Genomic DNA, 18,672 nt, shown 5'->3' on the forward strand with positions numbered 1-18,672 from the left:
TCGTTCTCTCCAGTGAGCGTGGACGGATGGTTGACCTTCAAGTGCCCAACTGTTTCTCCGTGGCGAAACAGTCAGTGTCTACGACTTGCGACATACTGATTCTACCGAACAAAAGTGCAATTTCTCCCCGCATAGGGCTTGACGGGAAGGGCAGGTTTGTGCGTCGGGAGGATATTTCAGCTGGCAACCAACAGACATTAGTCACAAACTGCTGAGCTGTACCTTGCCACAGGGCTCCCCGACACCTCCCGCAACGCAGGTAGCACACCATTTCTGAAACCTGTCTGACGACGAGCGACTAGATTCACTGGCACTGTGCTCTGCGGGTCTATTCTCGGGTTCTGAGAGAAGAAAAGGGTCAGATGTCGGCCTTACGGGAGAGGTTTGACAAGTTTACTAGTAAAGGGAACACTACAGAAAAAAACATACATGACGAAATGCTTTGGTGACACATCTCTAGCAGATTCTGAGACCGGATTAAAACTGCAATACAACTATTTGGACAAATATTGCTTTCCATGTCTGTGATAACTTCCTGACACGGGTGCCTCGACAAGCATTGGCTCACTCGACAACCCGGATCCTACGACAAAGTCACCAGATCCAGATTCTGCCCTACAGAATCGATAGCTCTCAAAGGAAATAGGTACAGACTCTATTAGCGCGCAGAGCTTGCCCATGTGTAGCAGACTTTGCCGTTCTCCTTTGGTGGTTACCGGAACGTCCAGAGAGTGTTCGCAAAAAACACCCCAGCAGCTCCGTGACGCTTACCAGTTAGCCCAGCAGTGAGGGATAGAGGAAGGCCACAACAAAGACCCAGATACACAGGAAAACAACGGCGGCGACGCGTACCTGACAAACACCAGATGGACACAGACACGTTCCAGCACTGATTCACTAAACGCGTATCGTGAAGACAGACCGCGTGCTGTCGCGGTTGTTGGCCCGCCGTGAACAGCGCATATCCACGGGAGTTCATGAGACTCAGTGAACGCAGACTGATATGTGGACATCTTACCCAATACCAGAGAGGCCGGTAATCCACACGAAGTCCAGCAGAGCCGAGCACATCTTCCCATTTCCGGCCTTCCTGGGGAGTGGTCAATCGCGGATCCCGATTCGGAGAATCTCGGCCTAGTCCAACCTGGGAGAAAAACAGTAGACAAAGATGTTACATCAGTCCCACGGCCGCAGATCCGAAAACGCGTGGCCCCTACAAGAAACCTGCGTCTAGTTCTATAGAAAGTACATACTGCAGGAATAGGGTAACTGGGCAGAAAGAGAACACGAAATAGGTGTGGCGAAGTGAGTAAAATCCAGCCGCCTTCCGAGAGGTGGCTTCTTTTGACTTCAACTTTAATTCCCGCAACACAACCTTCGAGAACCGAACCGCTTTCCTGACCTCCATTCAACCTCAAGAAACGGAAATCCATGAAGGACGTATTCTCCTAAAACAGCGAATGTCCACCGGTTGGAAAGTTGGCTGTTTTTGAGAGTGTCAGAAGGCAACCCATCGAACACAATGTGCCAATATAACACGGATAATGAGGGTAATCTGGGTTCTTTCTCCCATTTTATAATGTGCAACACGGAGTCTAGTTTCAACTGTTCCCCTCGCTTCGCACTTGGCTCTGACGCAACTCTCTATCTGAGAAGAAACACAAAACAAGCGAGGAAGTGAGCTGTCCGACGTACAGGTTTGCTGGTGGCCTCAGATTGTGAGATAAACTGCAGCGAGACTTGGACGAAACCGAACGTCGAAATATCTGCTGATTCTCGAGAGCGATTGATGAGTTTTAACTCGGCGTCGACGTCAATGCTGTTCAGCGTACTCGCAACCCGTTCCAGATACCGGCGCAATTCGAGGTTCACCTACATCAAATCGTGACAAGTCGGGAAAGTTCGTGTAAAGAACAGACACCGCAGCATAGCGGCATATGATCCCCACACACGCAGAAACGAGAGGCGTGTTGAGGGACGACAGCGCGGCAGACTGAGGGCGCGGCGAACGAGATGGGATCCCGGAATGTGCTCTGCTCCTGAAGCTGCGACGGCGGTTTCCGGCTCGTTAAACATGGGCAAACTGCAATGCACCTTACCTCGCCAACAAATGACGCCTGCCCCATGTTTCGGTTGTCGTAGGCGGCAATTTGAAGCACGCACGTGCTGACAGGCATTTGTACTCGTGAATACACCATGCGCCAGTTGAAAATGGCAGCCCCTGTTTTTGAGTAGTAATGGACATCGGTTTGTTGAGCAGCAGGCTGGGTGCCTCGGTAGCCTGTGCAGTCTAGATTGCAGCGGATCATGGCGTCAATGAAGTCTTTGCCCAAAATCTTGACAGCCAAGTTCCGCGCACCCCACACAATAACCCTGAACCAGAAACGCAAAAATGTCGACAGAAAGGGCGTCGCGCTCACATGTAAGTCGGCTAACTCCTGTCGTGGACTTCCTACGTTTCCCAAAGGGGCCAGAGCAGAACGCACCCCCTCGCACAAAAAACCAACACGAAAAGTGCACGTCTCCACCTTCACCTCCAAGAGACAGACATGGCATGCCATCTTACCTCTCGATATGACGGCAACACAAACCGAAGTGACCACTTCACTAGAGCACTCACTTGTTCTGCAACCCCGGAACTTCTCTCTCTCCCTTTCACGTACCTAATTTCAACTTCTGTCGCAGCGGGGCTCTGCAAATCGAACTTGGGAACCTCTCCGGCTTTCTGGAAATCCATGAGCTCGACCCACATCTCGACTGTTCCCTTAAAAGACCCACCCGGCATCTGCTTCAGGGGGCGGTACTCCATTGGAACCTGGTTCTTCGACATGGATTTTTGCCACTCCTTTGAAAACCACCTAAAATGAAACGCAACGGTATTTCGAACGCACACAAAGGACACTGTTTTGCACCAGCACGACCATCCTCTCGACAGCCCGATAAAAACCGGTTCACCTCAGGTCAGCACATTTTATATAGAGAGTGTCGGGGTGGCATCAGCTCTGTGAGGCGGTCAGGGGTGAAGTGACCGATCGCACACCGCTCTCTGCTGAGGCAAACCCTGATCCCACTAACGAGGCACGTCCTAGAAACGAAATCCCTCAGCCAAAACAGAAAAGCGGTGCTGCCAGCAGTGGAAATACGTAGAGAGCAAGTACGGATGCAATTGTTTCACACACGCATCGCCTATAACCGTGCTACGAGGAAGGAAATGGCGACGAGAGCGACGAGGGAGAACGCGCAGTTCTATCCCGGTGCTCCGTGTCGACCCCTGATTTTCAGCCGGAACGCGGACCTCGGAAGCAGTTCCTCGCGTACCGTTCTTCTAGGTCAATGCACGTGCTACCGATGTAGATGTCCTCCAGCCCTCCCGACACCCCTTCATGGGCAGACCAGACTTGTAGTTCGAACTGGGAGTCGTCAGGGAACATCACGTCTTTCTCCCACACCGTGAAAAACTCTGGATTATGCGTGTTGGACTTCGCCTCCGCGCGCAGCGTGTCCTGCAGCAGACACGAAGAGCCAATATACCCCAGGCCTACTTTTGCCTACAAGAGTAGCATTTTGCATTGCCACGCGGCAGCCGAACAAAATGCTCCCTATCAAGCGCAGCAAGCGATGACGCAGGAAGAAGGCGCAGGCATATTTAGTCGCTCAGGCAATGCCCCAAGAAGCATGCGTTTTGCCTCCACATCACAAAAGTACCGAGCGGACTCACGGAGGGCTGACTGCCATTACAATGGTCTGCATCAGTGTGGGGGGCGATGCTGCGGCACTAGCTTTTCTGAGTTTCGGGAGGTGGCGAGAGGAAATGGATTTCTCTGGCGGCGGTGGCTACATCCGTGTGACGAGCGTCCTGGGTAGTCTACAGTTTACGCTGCCGGGCGCATTAGCTCACCGATTTGTCTCCCAGGTTGAAAAGGAGGTACGGATTGGGTACAATCCGATCGTCTCCCACATACAAGCTGATGGCGCGAATCACGTATACTCGGATCTTCATCAGCTTGGGGTAAGCTTCCTCGCCTCTGAGGTTCCGCCGCATGCGATCTTCGCTGCTTGCCAATTCCACCGCAGCGGGGTCGACATGTGGGTTCGGTTCATCTGCGGAGAAGCACGTAGACATGTAACATTTGAAAAGGAACGGAAAATACTGCCTCCCAGAACAGAGGCTGCCCTCTCTGTGAACACCCGCCTGCAGCTCTGGAAGGTTTCGTCCCCTGTGGCCATCTAAACAGAAAAACGCTCTTCAGACACACTCACACTGCGCCATCGGCAGCCAGCGTAGTGAGGACAGGACCCTGGAGGAAAGAACGGACTTTTAAAGGGAAAGGAGGTCCATGCAAAAGTATTCGCTCACCGTGATGAGTAAGATTTACGAAAAACTTCACAAAGCCGGTAACATCGATATCACCCATAACAGACTTCTTCAAACTGTCGGAGGGGAAAGTGACATCGTCCAGGAATTGCTCCAGTGTGGAGTCCACGGAGGGGCGCGCATATTGTTCCTTCGTTTTCTTGTCGGCAGCTCGCTTGCCTTCCGCAAACAAAACAAACCTGTTGGACGCCACACACAGAAACGCCCAGACCAGTCATTCCTCAGGTTCCTGTGAGAGATCCAGAGCGGCGTACCACACAAGGAGCAATTCCGAGGCTCGGCCTCTGAAAGACATCAAACTATTTCGGTGTCTCCAGTCCATGTTACACAAGATGCCAGCGTTGCGGCGAACATCCAGGCGCTGCAAAACACGGCAGTGCAAAAAGCGTCCCCCTCAACACACATCAGCGCAGAATACTGACGAAGGAGCGTATCTCACGACAGGAAGGGCCGAACGCCGTGGGAAGACGTGGATACGCGAACAAGACGGAGACCCCTGCACTGTCTTAACCTCCGTCGCAGAGAGGGTGTCATGCTGGTGCCCCAGCGGACATTCAAAAGGAGAATTTATGGCTCACGAAGACGAGTAAAAGGGCTGAAGATGCTACGCGTTGCTGCTGGCTCGCGGATTTCAAGCAATAACCGCTTACTTGGCTGGAATATATACATTCAAGGTGAACATGTTAGAAAAGATCACGTCGTAGCGATATCCCGGAATTGAGTAGCTAGTTACGAGGATCTTCGGAAGTCCACTTGGCAGAAGCCACGAGTCCGCAAACGTCTGCAGCAAAGAACACGGAATTTGGAACGGTCTTCTGTCCTAATCTTCTGCCTTGAATCCAACAGCGCAAAAATGGCTTTACGAACACGAGCCCTCTCAACGTTATCTCGTCGCGGCCACAGACTCAGACAAGCACATTCGGAATGACAACGTCCATCCAGTCTATGGATCCCTACCTTGTTATCTGGGTCATAGGTTGCGAATCTGGACTGAGCGAGAGTCAGTTCCTTGTGAGCGTCCGCAGTCTCCCGATCAGCAGCACTGAGAGCCTCTAAACCAATCTGCCCAGTGCCGCTTTTTTTGGAGCTCCCGTGAAAGCCACGCATCAAGCCGCCTGCGAATGCGCGCTCACAAACCCCATACCAGCATCTCTCATTATCAATGAATACCCAGAGCGGTCACGAGAAGCAGTCGTGTATATGTCGTGCTGGCGCTCGCCAAACGTCTCAAATTCGTTCGTTGATTCCCCCGTAGCTGTACACCCGGGAGAAGTAAAGAAAGAAGCAGTGCGGGCTTCTGCAGGGCAGCATAACAAACGCAAGAAAAGTCTGCCACCGAAGCCAAATCGTGTTGAGTCGAACTGATGCTTACCGATGTGTTTTAGGTCAACTGTATCGGTGAAGTCATTTAGCGGTGCAACAGCCTCGATCGCGCCTTGCTGATCGAGGACCCACGGCATGAGAGGAACGAGGGACATCGAGTATTCCCCGATAAAATACTTTGGCTTTTGCTTCCTGTCGTACACCTGAACGCAGAGAGCACAACAGACCGAGGACCTTCTGGGCCTGCAAGAAACAGTTGCACCCGGAGGCATCCTGAGAAGCACGATTTCCCACCGAAACAGTTGCGCTAACCGTTGCCGGGTTGAGTGCGAGAAGAGGACGAAGGCAGACCACCAATGAGCACAATGCCACGATATCGACATGCTGAGCAAATATGAGGATGCCCTCACCATGTGTCTACGTCATAGAATACCTCTACTGATGAACAGTAGGACGCCCGAAAAGGACAGCGCGTACCGAAGGAGAAACACAGACAACCAGGTCTTCTCCGGTCCGCCAAAAGGTGACAGGACACTTCTTCAACAGCGAGGTGAGCCCCAGAACACGAACCACTGGCTCATTGCTCCTAGGTTGTCAGCCAAAACCAGGGAATGACAAACAAAGGCAAAGGGGCGACAGAGGCGAATGCGAGAACAGAATTAAGTGAGCCTTACTTGAACAACCAAGCGCGGATCATAGATAGGGTCCACTGGCACATCAATTTCCATGTAAGCCACCTTGAAAATGTCCGTGTTTGCAGCCTTGGTTACAGTCGTCCAATGCTTGTTCACGATCTGAAAGCACAAGTGACAACGCATAATGAGGAGGCGAACGCCTGTACCATTTGCGCTCGTCCGGAGAGATCCCTTCCGAGTACTTCTCCCCGACGTCTCCAACCAGAAAAGAAAACACGCCCCCCACGTAATCAGAGTCATATGTAGCGGACTGCTTCCAAATGTTGACAACGGGCCCAGCCGTCTACATGCCAGAAGACAACCTCAACGACCTCCTCCAGGTACCGTGAGCACATCCAAAAACCCACGCTCTGCACAGTGTATGCTCAATATACACCCCTGTGATAATACAGGCAAATAGAAATGAAGCAGTGTGCGCCGAAGCGCATGCCAGGTAACGTACGGTGGGGTCCTCGGGAAGGTTCCGCTCATAGCGCAGGATTGCTTCGTTGTTGCCTCGTCCCGCGGAGGCAAACGACGAAACAGACACCCGAATAACGGGCCCCCTTATACGCCGCAGTTCCGCTTTCACATCTTCGCCTTTGCGAATGGACACATAGTCCAGTCGCTTGGCTGCACGGCAGAAGAATAGGAACGCACGAAGACGTAAGGCAAACAGAAAGCGTTATTAGAATCCGTACCCTACCAATCGCCGTTCCCTCAGTCGGCGAATTTATCACACACATCGTTGGCTGGTAAAAGCGCCATAAAGTTTGAAGACGACTCAGGAAACGACGAACATATAAGTCGCCATGCGGCGTTTGCACAGTAGCGAACGTTCCCTCGATTCGCACAAACCATGGCTCTACAAAGATGCCCCTTGCGCCCGACCTAGCGGGACTTCCGAACTCGAAGACCCGGTGTCGACAGAGCCAGTAAACACATAGAGAGCGTAATACAACATCTTGCTTCCCTAGCAAACACTTACCTCTCTGGGTCATATAAAGACTTCGTAGCCCAAGACAGGAGAACGTCAGAGTGCACATGTTCACCACCGGGCGCATCGGGAAGGCCGGAATCAGTTGCGCGTCTCGCTTCCGAATGAGCTCCAGCATCAACAAGACATCACCCAAGTGTCTGTTCGCATATTTGCCTCCCCGCAGCTTGATCCACCGAGGCTCGGCCACTGTTGGGGCTTCTCCAGGCTGAGCCATACAAAAAGGCAAAAACCTTCAACAAACACTTAACTCCCAAGAGAAAACACGAGCTGCATTTGCCACATACCTGCTCGACTCCCCCTACACCAAAAGAGAGGAGAAACGAGTTTTGCATAAGAAAGGAGGAACGCGCTCTTTCACGTGCACCGGTCTCAAGGAAATTCTGTCGACAGAAACAACATGAATGCCAACGCGTCTTCAGAGTACTGTTCTTCTTCTGACCTTGAGCCGTCCTCTCAGTCGATCGTAGTGACACGTCGCCCGGCCGAGGAACTGCGTCCCCCAGGAGCGCTGCTCGTAGAGAGTAACTACAATGGGAGCAACGGTCGGCAGCCTCGAGACGGGATCCGTCTGCAGTCGGACAACGCCACCCCACAAGGCGCACGATCATGAAAAGGAGCAGAAGGAATCCGTCGCTGTGGGGGCGGCGCCACAAGACTGGAGGGTGCAGCCTCCAATATTTGTCCGGCACGAAACCCGGTAAAAAATGAGACGCAGGCACCACCACCCTGCAGGGCAGCACGCCACAAGGCATTCGCGAAAAGCAGAAACAAAAGCCTCCCGCACCTGCCTGGTCGTAGATAAGGGTGGCAGGAAATGAACGTTGGTGAAAGTCTTCCGTCGTGCATGCACAAGGAAACGGAAGCCCTACCATCATCGTAATGTCGAGGAGGAGACAGTCCATGAAGACAGGGCTGGATGTCTGCTCAAAGACTTCTGTCTCTCGTGCATTCCCCGCACACGCCACCTGAGTGTACGCGCGAACAGCGGCAAGGGCACAGCAAGCTGGACAGGCAGAAGAACCTGCAGACCCCCAAATCTGAACGACAGCATACCCACCTCTGATTGCTCGACGCAGCACACACGTCTCTCCCCTCACGCTGCAGCACTCAGGGCGCCGCGGGAGTCCCGGGGACGCCATTCGAGTTTTTACCAGTCCAAAATGGCAGGGGGAAACGTGTGCGGGAGTTGCTGCGTATCTAATGCAGAGACACCTCAATGTTAGCCCAACTTCGCTTGCTTGTCCCCCGCTCGTAGGTCCCGCCAAAGGATCCCCTCGTTACAGTCGGACAGGCCGCTCAACGGCCCTTCTGCACACGCGGCATCACACACCTGGACGAAAGGGTTTGGGAGGGCTCCGCTCGGAGACAAGAGATTGCGAGCTGCGTAGACATAGGCCCGCAGCTGATAGTCCACTGCAGTCACATGCTTGCGCCTGAAAATCGGAAAAGTTGGAGGAAAAGACACCTCCCGGTTACACGGTTCCATTCCCAAACGCACCGAACGCTTGTGTCACTGAAGCGCCGATCGGTGTTCACTGGCTGGAACAACCTGGCAACATCAACGCCGAGGAAACAGTCACGGGATCTTCGCAGAAATGTTCCGCAGTACCAACGCACCGAACAGCCCGGCGGCAGGCAGAAAGAAGACATACAGCCAAAACAAACAACAAAGGAAGGTCCATCGCAATGCTACGTGGGACGCCGTGCAGTCACACCATGCACGCTCTCCAGCAGCCGCTTCGTGCGAGTGCGAGTAATCAAGTACACGCACAGATCCTCCAGAACAGTTTTTTCCATGCTCACTTTGAACGTGCGAACGATTCGACCTTCGACTTTTCAATGCACATGAGAATAGCTGGAGCGGGTTTCATGCTCTCAAAAGGCGGTGTAGAGATAAGCGGCACCCACACCGGAGTACGGGGGTTGTTGTGCGTATGTACAGGTACCTTCGACATCCTAGGAAAACGCAAATCCAGCAAGAGCGCATCGTTGGAAAAAACCGTATGTCACCAACGCTTTCAGGAGTCGACAAATCAGCTCCTCAGAGGATTCAGATTCCCCAACTCGAGTTCTGATTGGAAGGCGCTGGGCATCTGGTTCCATCTGAAGTCGAATACGGAATCCGTTGAGGGAAACCGAATAAGCATTTGTAAAGCGCTACATCCTACTTCGCACCCCAGCCACGTGTCTATTCCCAGATAGATACCTGAGCGCGGTCTCCCTGCTGTGGTGTTCATGGGGACATTGAGGAAACCCCCGTCAAGGTGCGCGCCGACGAGTCACGCGTAGGCGCATTCCTGGTTCGAAGGCTTACTTGAGCCGCTGGAAGGCAATTCTCGTATCACCCATGAAACCCTTGGTGGAGCCGCGAACGTGAACGCTGATGATGACGTCCCATTGCTGCTTCGTATCTTCCGGTACCTGTCCACCGCACATATCACAAGAAGCCGCTTTTTTTCTTGTGGAATCACGAGGGGATACTCGTGCAATGACAGCAGCGGCAGTTGCCATTGAGCACATGCTCAAAGTAAGACTCCCCATAGAGTACACGGGGATGTACTAACTACCTGGGCGCCCTGGGAGTACGGTGGTGGAATGCTAAACAATTCACCAGCCGCCAACATTCTGGAATGAAAAGACTATCATGTGTAATTCGGGTGGACGTCTCGGAGTTCTTTGACTGGAAAAACGCGTTAGAAGAGCGGGGATGGGGATCCGCTGCATGCAAGGCGATGATGCTGCACAGTATAAACAACCACTCGCGCCCGCCCCGCATAATGCGGTGCTGGCGCAGCTCCTCGCGAATCGCGAGCCTCGCACATTCTAGGGCAATGAGCTATCACTTTCCCGAGGTTACACCCTTTCTATTTGGGCGGGGCATATCTCGGATGCTAATAGGTTCTTTCCCTTGCGAGTCGCACGACGCAGTGAACCTCATCCATGGGCGTTTGTGTTCCTATCAACAGTGTATCAGTGTCCCCACGCAAGGTCCCTTCCATGACGTGACATCCGTTCTTACCACGAGGCGTAGATCCTCCACTCTTCCTTCGAAATTGTCAAACGGAAATCGATCTTCTCCCTCTGGAACCTCCCCCATGAGATAGTTGGCTACTCCTAACGCTCCTTCGATGGCACGATTCAAAGCCTGAGGAGCGGCACCCGCCCGTTGGGCTGCCTTGGATTCGAGGCCTACGTGCATCCAATACGACATCGAGACAGTTCCCAGATGAATTCGCACGCTGTAAACTCAGACTTCTACGCTTCCTCCCTCGCTTGGCGCACGGCAGTAGCAACCGTGTGACCTGGATCAGAAACCGATTGCGATAAATCAGTAAAAGGAAGCTTCTATCACTGCGGGGTTTACGAGAAGCACGAGCATGCCCACAGCGGATTGCTGTGGTCTTGAACAAGAAGGAAGGCAACCATTGCTGACGGCTTCTGGTCCGAGAAAGCTTACCCATGACCCACTTGGTACGGGCTCTTGCAGGGCCGCACCATATTTCGACGGAGACCTTTTCGCCTGGGGCGCCTTGTACCTGACAACAAACACCCCATCCCATAGTTTTGGTGTCCGTTAAGATGGAACAGCTCTCATACACATGGCGAGAAGCTGTCCTGAAGAAGATGCACGGTCACTCCTTCGTTGTTCCGTTTTGAGCACATGACGCCCTCAAGAATCAACGCCCGGTGTGCGTGAAAGTTGGTCCGACTCTTCATATGTCGTTTATCTGAAGCCTTTAAACATAGAATTATATCTTTGAATATGAGACACGACCCGCTCGCGTGGAAGAAGTGAAAGATAGAGTCACAAAGTAACTCTGCGCACGGCGAAAAAGTCACGGTCCGTTCTGGCAGCGAGACACCCTGTGAAGCCGCGGGGGTCCACATCCAATGTCCCTTTCACTACGAGCCAGCTTCGCTTCACCTTGAATGCAAACGATGCGTACCTCGTATATGTCGGCGAGAAGGGCCAGAGGAATAACAGGAGGGGTCTCGTACGGCCGCGCTGCGACTGTATGGGCCGGCATAAGATCGTCCTCTTTGGTGAGACGCTCTGCCCGGGCACTTAGCAAAATTCGGCCCAGATAGCAATTGGCCACGAGTCGTCCGCCTTGGCCTGCCACCTTCGTCGCTTGTGCGACTTCCTTGTCGTCGAAGCCGTAGAGATTGAACCATCTTTACAAGGAACGTTAAAAGGGCACACACCGATGAAACGCGCATGATGCAGTCTGGACATCTTTGGTCTAGCTCAACAGGCCGGAGAACAGCTGCAGGAGGCCTCCTGTGGCACCGTTATAATGCTGTCTACCGCAGTTGTGGAGTGTAATGCACGGCAACTCCATCGTCCCTCGCAACGGCCTGTGCTCAAAACGTTCGAGGCACATCAAGTCGGAACCCTCTTTTACACCAGAAACAACAAGTGAGACAGAAGGAACCAAACCACTGCCTTTGCTAGCACGGTTCGATCTGTAACGAAACGGCTGTGCCCGTGACGGCGGAACATTCGCGACACCAGTGGCAAATGCCCGCATTTCCAGATGTGGTACGGGACGCTCCAAAGAGAGAGTACAGCGTTCCTCGATGACGTTTACTGAAGCGTCGCATCATGAAGAAGAACGACGCAAGATGACCCCGTCCACCATCGCTTGCCTCGGAAGCATCTGGCGAGTTCGCAGCTCCGAAAAAGATATCCTGCCCTACATGAAACCGAACAGAAACGGACACACAAATGCTGTCCAGATGGCCGCACCATCCGCACTCAGACGAAATTCCATTCGGGGTCGAGACACGTGTTCATTCTGTACTCGTGAACAGCACACTGCATTGACCGTACAGCAACTATCAGCATGAGTCTCCACTGTGTAAATCCATTGTCAATTGGTCTTAGACCAAAGAAGGAACAACTCCAACGCGCACATGAGAGCCATCGAGAAACTGGCCAAATGCAAGAGCATGTATGCACAAAAAGGAGGCATAAAGTTCAGTGTCAATTTCTGCAGAAGGCTAACCCAGAACTCTTACCCAGCCTATGGATGCTGTAAGCCACGTTGACGAACGGTGACTGAAAGGTCCACCGACGCGCCCACATCGACATCCACCAGCCATGCACAAACGGATTCACACTCCATACAGCCACAAATCAAAGTATTCCCTGTCTGTGTAACTCCACGAAATGGAACACGCCAATGCTCCCCCTCCCAAAAAAAGATACACCTTGGCTGTCACACAGCACCAAAGCTTACCACAGCGATGAGCTCATCCGCTCTCATGAAGTTCCAGTCCCAAACCTTGATGAGAATGGCGTCTTCGGGAAGGGGCGTCACGACAGGAAAGCGGAAACACTCGTTGAAGGTGTGGGAGCAGCAGCCTCGCGCTTGCATCTGAAAGGCCACACAAGCCAGAAGAAACGCGACGACATGGAATCTGGAGGGTCGCATCGTGCCCCATTGCTTACAATGTGCTCAGCGTTCGGAACCTTTAGAGTGGAAATTCTCGGACGAATCGTGACAACAGCTTCCACTGTCTCACGAGTCGCGGTAGGCGGTGACAGCGGAGAATCTCACAGCAGCGGCATATAGCCACTGCGATGGTTGAACCAGCTCTCACTGTCATCCGACGACGAAAAACTCTCCACTTACTGATTTTAATTTACACCCCGCAAACTCGCACGTGACGAACGGGTCACGGGTACCTGAACAAAGGAGCCAAAATACGAGACGAATTTGTAAGTTCGCGCATGTGCTTGCTACGTTGTCACGGGAGACTTGAAAAGTCCGAATGAATCACACCACTGGCTGTTCACTCTTAAAGAAGAAGCGCACTTGGACCACTCTGGACCCATGTGAACGGTGTGAACTACAACAAATCAAGAGGAGCAATTCCGGGATCGATTGCTCGTTTCCCATTTCTTGTGCATGACACGTGACGAGATTTGACCGGCGTGGTGGCCACAGGGCGGGCTCCTCAGAAGGGACATGCCGTAAGGTAAATGCATGAACCAGGGACACCTCACACAGAATAAGAAGGAGAAATTTCGAACCTTTGCTGGAGGTGGGAAGATCCTCGACACGGTAAGCCGTCACGTAGACGTGGTACAGCCGAGACCCAGCTTCTCGTTCTACGACTTCTGCAAGTATACGCAAACAAAATCACGAAAAAACCTTCCATCGTACGGGTTACGCATAAGAGAACAATCGCACTCGTCAGGACCCAAGCGATGGTTTCTCGCTGCTTGTCACAGATAATAGGATAGCCTTCCCGGTTGACAACCGGAGGACCAGCGAAGCCTAAGCGATGTTGCTCGAGAAATGCAAAACGGTGATAAACGGGGTTGCCCGATATCTACGCGTTATCTACCTCCAGAATGGTCTGACTCTCCTCTACTTCCGATGCTGGCATTTTCGCTGTACACAGAATCTGAAGACTAAGTGCTGGCATGCACAATTTATAATCTGGATTACGGTGCTGCTGCCGTCCACGCGAGAATCTTCATGAGCCTATGTAGAAGAACCCCTTGTGAATTTTCGCGCTTCCTTCAGTAGCCACTGCTTCAAAGTTTTTTCGGGTTTCGTTCAGTGATAGATGGCCCGTGATCATCGTTGGAGGTAGGTACCACGAAGTCGCCGTGTACCGAAATTCTCTGCTTACGGTTTGTGTCAATGACTGCTTTGCGAAGGTCGTCATAGTCGTTGTTATCCTCTTCCTCGACAACTTCTTCCTCTCCAGGACTTGGCGGAGCTTCTCCAGGCGCACATGCGAAGATCGTGACACGCAGACTACCCTGGAAAGCGAGGGACGACAAGAAAGTAATGTACGGGAATGTGACCACTCCGTGTAGTCCGTGACTGCCACTAAGCAGACCGAGAGAGTGCATGGACCTGACCTAGTGTGGCAACGAAAATCTTACAAATGGAAAGCACCGAGCCATCGTTCCCTTCTTCCGAGAAAACCCTTTCGGGGGTGACTCTGACCCTTCACCGGACACTGTCCGCACTTCCCCACACGATAAGATGTAAGAACATCTCGAAGTGCACCACGGAAAGCACTTTGCCCGGCGGAGGAACACGAACATATAGAAAGGTCTCGAAGAATTGAGAAAACAGCTGGCAGAGCACGTTTCGAAGTTCATAGGTTTCTGACTGTCGGGTGGCCCAACATCAAGCATTAGGAGACAGCTGGGGCCGCGCTTTCTGGTAAGACGTTGAAGTGCATTGCAATTCATCAAATACAGCCAAAGAGAGCAACCACAAGAGGTGTCGACAGTCTTCGTGCTTTGTTGTAGCAGGAAAGACTTCAATACACCTGATCGGTTTCCACGAAGATGTGACAGTATGCCAGCCTGACGGACTTACATGGACGTCGGTGTCGTCGGGATGCTGAAGGGGTAACGCCTTGCGAATCTGGTGAGTTTTGCGCAGCTGAATCAATCTCAGCTGCACAGATACCAGACCCAGTAGAGTGTTACGCCAGAAAGCGTTCGCCGCCTGCACCTCGAATGTGATGTAAGCCGCCTCCCACTCCTGAAAACAATGAGCACGTGGAGCCGCGGACAAGCAGAGAATGGACCACTGTCTATTGGGCCCACGCATCTAGATTATATATAGATGTGAACGTGCAAAACAACAAAACCGAGTGCCGCTCGACACGACACCTGCCGAACTCTAACAAGAAGCATCGAATTTTATTTACGTCATTCGGTCAACGACCCGCAAAACCACAGAAGATCGGCGTCTCTTGACGAATTCAGACGGTGTCGAGAGGAGGGTGATAAGAAAAGAGTTGAGAAACTGTGACAATGCGTCCTTCTCTAGTGCTCTTGCTAGTGCACACCACCGCCCAAGACAATAAAGATCGTATCCCGTGATTATAGCTGGCCCGAAGCAGGTAGGCACCCGTGCCGGCGTGCGCGGCCCACTCTTCCACCAGCGCGAGTCGCCTGTATATAGAACCTCTCCTGGTCCAAGTCCGGAGAAAACATACCTGGGTCACCAAAAAAAAACACCTTGCTTATCATTCACGCCGTGCTCACTACCGAAAATCTGCTTGGTACACTGAGGGAAGAAGATACTCTGCCGTACTGTAGTATCGATGGCCCTTACCTCATCAGTAAGGCACAAGTCTGTCCAGGCATGGGATTCATCCCACGACACCACGTTGGACTTGGCATACTTCACTTCTGTCCGATACTCTCGGCCGCAACACCGAACAACAACCAATGGGTCAACAGGCTGTCCTTTCTCTGTGACGAGGTTCTGGGCCTCGTGCACAGTGAAGCCAACGGAGTAAATTTTTGTTTTACCCATCGTGAAGAAGTCAGGGTCCCCTATTCAGTCGGGGAGGGGCGTGAAGTTTAGTCTGCTGTTTCTTGCCCCGCCGAGACCTTCCGGAATGGAAGCCACATGGGACGATCGCGTTGCCCGAAAGTGCTGTCTCGGCCACCACCCGCTCGGGGCTCGGCAACCGGGCAAGCTGCCACATTTGCCGATGATGGCGTGGCTGTTAAACGCTCACTTGGATCAACGACTGCTTCAAGATCCTCAAGTAAATGCGTCGGAACAAAATTTGACAAAGTGAGACTGTGGCGTCTAACTCCAAGTCTGGATTCATCGATGCCGCTGCCAGAAGAAGTGTGGCAATAGTGCAACGAGGGATTTGCACAAAGACACAAACGATAACCTACTGTAGAGGGCGGACGACGGAAAAAACTCTGTGCTGACTCACTGAAGCAAACCCCTAAGGCATGGACTAGGACCTGGGAACGATAAAAAACGGTTAAATAAGGTATTGAAGAACAAACAAGACTCTTCCGCGCGCATTTTCAGCTGGCTAGGTAACCTGCGAGCGGAGACCCACTTCAGAGAGATACCTGAGCAGCCCACTGCTGTGAGGAAAGACCAACACGATAGAGATAAGGGTAAGAGACACTATACCTGAGAAACATTTCCCCACGAAAGCACAGAAATACTAGAGACGCCCTGCAACGCAGGAGAAAAGCGGTAAGGTGAAACTTCAGCAGTGGCTCGATTCTAAGACCGCCCGCCCACGCAAACATCATGTTCCACGCATGCACACGCCAGCGGCCGAGCCATGGTATCGACCAGGCGAGAACCAAGTTAGCACACAATGCGGGAAGCACGGTTCGTTATTTCTGTTTTTCGCGGCTGTTAGGCTCTTTGACTGAAACGCGAATTATCTCTTTTGAACTTCGGTGGCTGCAGCGGACTGGCCGGTTCGGTTCGTGTCCGTTAAAAGCAGAGCTTTTACCGGAAGACCTGGATCGGCCGGAGTCGTGGAAGCCGCTTTTAAAGCGAAAGAGCAGAGTCCATTGCCTCAAGGATTAATGCTAGACAATTCGCAAGAATTAGCTTGGCATGGTTTGAGATGTTCTCCGCAGGATGGCAAGCAATCCTACTTTTTCATCTATGGATCGCGCATCTTGAAGAGGTCGCCTGTACTCGCGAGAGGTCGAATATCGAAAGTGTGGAAGTAGTCCCGTGGCTATCGGCATGCCCATGAAGGCACACGTAAGTGTTCTGAACCATCACACTGTTTTCACGCCTAAGCAGAGAGGGATTGCCTTCTGCGGTAACGACGTCCGTGTCGGGCTACGTGGCCTCAACTCGCCTCAACTCCCCTCGGCACTAGCCAGCCACAATATTCGTATCTTATTACTTGAAAGCCCGAGACCTTGAACGAAGACGCATGAAATTTATTCACAGTGGTGGTCGGTTTTGTGTTGAGGCTTTCGGAAGGTATGCGTTTTCGTGGGATCTGTGAGCAAGCATCAAGAAGTCACTTCACAAAGGACAGGGGGGGGGGGGGGAATTCTGTCACCGTTCAGCGCTCCATTTGTCGCACGCTAAGTAAAGCCAACCTATTAAGACGTTTGCGGCTGCGTCAGCTTCGGCTTTTCTGAATTAAACGGTGTTCAGGGCAGAACTACGTGCTGTTTAGGCTCGAGTCTTCTGGAATTGTGGTCCATGGGCGGCGAGCACCCTTGTCCTCCAGACGATGCATTGTTACCGGCTCTGAAGCTTGCTAACTCTCAACAAAAACCTCGAGCCGACAGACAAGCCGTTCGAGACACCGTTCATCACGCGGGTGTTGACACACGTAGACTGCACGAGAACGATGTCCCCAGAAGGTGTCGCAGCTCGTGGATATTTCGCGTAAAACATAACTCTTCGTGGAACGCTGCCAAAGCACCCCCATACACGTTTATATTGAGCAGGTAGAGGCTATGCTTATTTCCATTTGAAATGTGATGCGTGTCAGTTTGATCTGTCACCAACATCGCGCAGAAACCAACCCAACGCGCAATATCACGCCACTAAGTGCCGGAGGAGGCACTTTCCTCCTCGCGTTTGACAAGTCTGCTCGTAACCAGGGAGGAAGGAGGACTTGCGCATTATGCAAACGTCTGATGCTCTTCAATTGCAGAGTGCCCATCGCTACAGGCGGATTCACATTGCTGTCCCCACGGAGTGATCACATGCAGCGAAGAGTAGCCATGGTCGCTCGCGGGGCTCACTAAAATCTTATCGAACCAGCCAAAGACGCCTTCAGGTGATTCGGCTGCCACATTGTAGTGGCTTAGCTGAAATGCGTTTCCATGAAATATGTAAAGGTGTGGCGTCGGAAAGGGAATCTTGAATGCTGCGTGTCAATTCCGAGTGTCTCTTCAGAGGATGGGGCACCCGACTGCAATAGTGATATTCCTGCAATTCGAAGCTCGAGAGAAGGTAATGACGCGTATACTCATGACGTGTCTGCGGCGTGTAAGAACCGGCTGCTGTAGCAGGGTGCTCCAATGGTTCAGGCGAATAGGTACCCCCAAAACATTCGTGCTACGCACTAGAACCGTGTATCATACTGCCGGATGGTTGTTAGATCTACACTAAAATAATCAAGTGACTTGATTTTCCAAGCAGACGCAACCCCAGGAGATGTTCCGGCTCTCGGACTCTAAATTCTGACTTGTACCGATTCAGAGAGTCAACATCCGTTTTTTGCGATAGGTTGTGTGGTTCGCGGGGGTGTTGGTGCGAGCGACTCTCGCTCACCACCGTCATCACACACGTGCATACTTCATTCCCGATGACACGTCGGGTCGACATGCACTTGGCAAGCTTCCTAGCATCATCCGTTGTGCGGCAAAGTTGACAACAACACCCCACGCCTGACCCCGCCAGTCTGAGAGTTCAAAAAAAATCCAGTCGATGAGGCCAGCGAATTCGTGTGTGCTCTTTTATGCACCTTCGTTCATCTATATGCTCTAAGAAACACCGCAGATCTCTACT

At 52.3% G+C, this 18,672-nt stretch overlaps 1 protein-coding gene across 1 annotated transcript; it reads right to left on the reverse strand.

Annotated features, from left to right (window-relative positions):
* Positions 1-774: 774 nt before the first annotated feature.
* Positions 775-15,675, reverse strand: NCLIV_026570 (hypothetical protein; the record flags this gene model as incomplete). Its single annotated transcript, XM_003882851.1, has 30 exons — positions 775-852; positions 1,019-1,144; positions 1,696-1,872; positions 2,100-2,373; positions 2,664-2,858; positions 3,319-3,503; positions 3,899-4,101; positions 4,358-4,554; positions 4,630-4,736; positions 5,333-5,490; positions 5,748-5,901; positions 6,373-6,492; positions 6,836-7,005; positions 7,361-7,577; positions 7,812-7,940; positions 8,242-8,337; positions 8,703-8,805; positions 9,176-9,328; positions 9,687-9,793; positions 10,392-10,561; positions 10,830-10,908; positions 11,320-11,548; positions 11,943-12,069; positions 12,395-12,434; positions 12,616-12,753; positions 13,012-13,064; positions 13,413-13,499; positions 14,021-14,153; positions 14,725-14,892; positions 15,472-15,675. 30 exons carry the CDS (start codon positions 15,673-15,675, stop codon positions 775-777), a joined length of 4,377 nt encoding a protein of 1,458 aa, XP_003882900.1.
* Positions 15,676-18,672: the final 2,997 nt, after the last annotated feature.

This window comes from Neospora caninum, chromosome VIIb, assembly GCF_000208865.1.
Source record: "Neospora caninum Liverpool complete genome, chromosome VIIb".
NCBI lineage: Eukaryota > Apicomplexa > Conoidasida > Eucoccidiorida > Sarcocystidae > Neospora > Neospora caninum.